Here is a 3,521-nt window from a genome sequence, read left to right as displayed (position 1 = left end):
GGAAGGAAGGACAGACAGACAGAAAGACAGAAGGAAGGACAGAAGGAAGGAAGGAAGGAAGGAAGGAAGGAAGGAAGGAAGGAAGGAAAATGGTGTGTGAGTAAGATGGTCACTGGGCTGCCTGCCTGTTGTCTGCATGTGTGATAATGCCTGTTTATTTCATCTTTCCTTCAGAATGCGAACGGTGAGGTGACTGATTTCCTGAGCTTTTATACGCTTCCCTCCACCATCATGAACCATCCAACCCACAAGAGTCTAAAAGCTGCTTACTCCTTCTACAATGTCCACACCCAGACCCCTCTTCTAGACCTTATGAGCGACGCCCTTGTTCTAGCCAAAATGGTAAGGAGTAGACCAGACCAGAGGTCTGGGAAAACTCGAGGGAGGGCCTCTTAGCAGTAGTGAATACGGCTCAGGAGTTTGCTACCCATGGGCTGGGAGGCCTTGAGCTTCCTTAGTCCCCGCTCTCAGAGTCCCAGCAGCTCTCAGCCACACACTCCAGTCTAGAAGAGGTCAGAGTCACTGAACTCCTTGTTGGGGAGCTGACTGAGCAGCCAGCTTCAGGGTTAGGGTTCTTTTGGCTCTGCAGCATGGGAGGGGAGCCTGGGCTCTGCCCTGGTGAATGATTGCAGTGGCTGGCTGGGAGGCGGAGGCGGTCTTCTTGCTCTTCTTCTCAAGGTTCCTATGCCTACTTGGACCTAGGCCAGCCTCTGTAGGCAGGCCAGTCCTTCTCCATGAGAACAGATCAAGTTGGTGAGATTTTAGAAGTGTCCTTGTCACAGTCGAGCAGCCTGTAATGCATGTGGAAGCTGGGAGCTAAAGCATGGAGTTAGGAAGCTGATAGGAACTGACTCTTTGGGGAGGAGCAGGCTCCAGTTTTGATCCTCTCAGAGAGACACTGAGGAAGGATGGCCTGTGAGTGGCCCAAGGATGGTCTTGGAAGTTAGTATATCTGGAGACCTCAGTGCTAACTGGAGTTTGCTGACCAGGATGTAGCTGGAGCCTCCAAAGGAAATGCCTTATGGCTGGCTGCCTGTTGGACAGCAGGGGAAAGGGGGGAAGCAGCCTCCCTGGCCTCACCTCTTGTCATTTCTCCTTGCTACTCTGCAGAAAGGGTTCGACGTGTTCAATGCACTGGATCTCATGGAGAACAAAACATTCCTGGAGAAGCTTAAGTTTGGCATAGGGGATGGCAACCTGCAGTATTATCTGTACAATTGGAAGTGCCCTAGCATGGGGGCTGAGAAGGTATGTATGTCACAGCCGGCGGCTCCAGCGTTATAAAACAGCACAGAAATACTGCGTCTGTCTAGGCCTCCAGTTGGTGCTTAGGCATGAAAAGTCAGGTCCATCTGATGACCAGGCCAGCTGTTGAGGGTGGACAGGCAAGGAGCCTCTCTTACTGTCTGTTGGGGCAGGGCATCCGATGCTGTCGTTTTTGTTGTTTACTGGTCCTGGAGTTGAACCTACAGCCTCACGTATGTTAGATAACTGTGTGCCTTGAATTTTTTTTCCTTTTCTTTATTTGTTTTCTTTCTTTCTTTATTTTTTAATTTATTTATTTATTTTACACACCAGCCAGTTTCCCCTCCCTCCTCTCCGCCCATTCCCGCCTCCCCATCCACTCTTGCTCCACCTCTATTCAGAAGAGGTAAGGCCTCCCATGGGCATCAACAAAGCATGGCATTGTCACGTTGAGGCAGAACCAAGCTCCTCCTCCTAGCATCAAGGCTGGGCAAGGCATCCCACCATGAGGGATAGGTTCCAAAGAGCCCGCTCATACGTCAGAGACAAGTCTTCCTTAAATTTAAAAATATATGTATGCATGTATGTATGTATATATTTAATTTGAGACAGGGTCTCACTATGTAGCCTAGAACTTGCCATGTTGACCAAGATGGCCTCGAACTCACTGGTCAAAGAGTCCACCTGCCTTTGCCTCCCAAATGCTGGGACTGAAGGTGTGACACCATACTTTGTTCTTCTTTGGGTGCAGGATCTCACTAAGTTGCCCAGGCTGGCCTTAACCTCAGACTTTGTACTTAAGGTTCTCCTGCCTCCTGTTGTCGAGGAGCTGGAGTCACAGGCCTGTGCCGTCAGGCCCACGGTTTTGAGGAACTCATGAGCTGAACCACACATGGTTAGCCAGTCAGGGTCTGTGTCCTGTCCTGGGCTGCCATTCTTGTCTCAGTGTGGCCCTTTCCCGCCCCTTCATCCCCCACCTCCTCAGCGCACCATGAGCTGGGTGCGCGGGTGCAGTGTTCTTCAGGTTGCCGCCGCTGCCTTCCTTTAAAGGTCTGATAGAAGTGTGCACCCCGGGAGGCAGAGGCAGGCGGATCTCTGTGAGTTCGAGACCAGCCTGGTCTACAAGAGCTAGTTCTAGGACAGGCTCCAAAACCACAGAGAAACCCTGTCTCGAAAAACCAAAAAAAAAAAAAAAAAGAAGTGTGCACCCAGCGAAGGCTGGTGAAGCCTGCGCACAGCATCTGCTCTCCCACAGCAGACGTTTTCCTCTGAGCTCGGTGGGACTGAATCACAGGACGGGGAGAGAGGAACATTGTCAACTGACATTGTCAACTCAACATGACCTTTCCCTGTTGGCTCTCCTAGGTTGGGTTGGTGTTACAGTAACCAGTTGCCAGTGCTGAGAATTCAGACCAGGAAGCGGAACCCCACCACTTGTCGGTCCAGCTTTCACAATTGTGAGATTTCTGGCAAACAGAACAGAACTGAACCGGCTTTATCAAACCGCCAGCGAACTTGACAATTATATTGCAATGGCGTAGGCTGCGTGATGTCACCTTTGGCCATGTTTCTGGTCTCCCTGTTTTCAGTGAATAGCATCCTTGTGCAGCCGTGATCAAGGGAATGTAACTGCTGAACCTAGCTCGTGATTGGCATATTATGGAGTTAACGGGTGAATAATAAAAGTATATATATTATATATATATATATATATAAATATTTTAAATATCTTTCATGTTCCAAATGTACAAGGATGTTGGTCTCTAATGAAAAAAGAAGCTGAATCCAGTCATTCTGCAAAATTCGAGCCCAAGGACAGTGGCAGACAGACATGTATGGCACAGTTACTGTTTCTTCAGAAGCAGGTGGCTTTTCTCTGGGAGCAGGAAAAAGGGGATCTAGGGAGCCTCACCCGGCCCCCTTTGGAATTGGCTGCCTGGCTGGCTTTGAACAAGAAGGGAAGGTGGAGGGGCTGCTAGCTCAGGAGAGGGCTTGTGTCTCCAGGATGGCAAGACAAGCTCCTGGGGTGGGCTGCCCTGGGAAGAGGCCAGACTACTGCATTCTGAGACTAGGAAGTGGTGACAATCATGGAAACAGATTTCCTTAATCGAGTCCCTCTTCCACCTCCTGGACCTTCTCCCGTAGGAGATGATCTGACCAAGTGATTTTAAAGGCTTTTGAGCTGGCTGGTGCCAACTTTCCAGGCACGCGTTCCTTGTGAGACTTTGCCTTCACCACCTAGGATGGTCAGCTATTTCAAAGGGACCTTGGACCTC

General features: G+C 50.1%; 1 protein-coding gene across 1 annotated transcript in view; it reads left to right on the top strand.

Annotated features, from left to right (window-relative positions):
* Positions 1-2,950, top strand: part of Nmt1 (N-myristoyltransferase 1) — a 37,517-nt gene extending 34,567 nt beyond the window's left edge. The window contains exons 10-12 of the mRNA XM_005369084.3: positions 175-342; positions 1,111-1,248; positions 2,611-2,950. Coding sequence (XP_005369141.1) covers positions 175-342; positions 1,111-1,248; positions 2,611-2,631 — 327 coding nt within the window. The 3' untranslated portion in view covers positions 2,632-2,950. The remainder of the gene's footprint in view (positions 1-174; positions 343-1,110; positions 1,249-2,610) is intronic.
* Positions 2,951-3,521: the final 571 nt, after the last annotated feature.

The sequence above is a fragment of the Microtus ochrogaster genome, unplaced genomic scaffold (assembly GCF_000317375.1).
Source record: "Microtus ochrogaster isolate Prairie Vole_2 unplaced genomic scaffold, MicOch1.0 UNK44, whole genome shotgun sequence".
Classification (NCBI taxonomy): domain Eukaryota; kingdom Metazoa; phylum Chordata; class Mammalia; order Rodentia; family Cricetidae; genus Microtus; species Microtus ochrogaster.
Note: the sequence above shows the minus strand (reverse complement) of the source record. Positions and strands in the feature narration are given on the sequence as shown.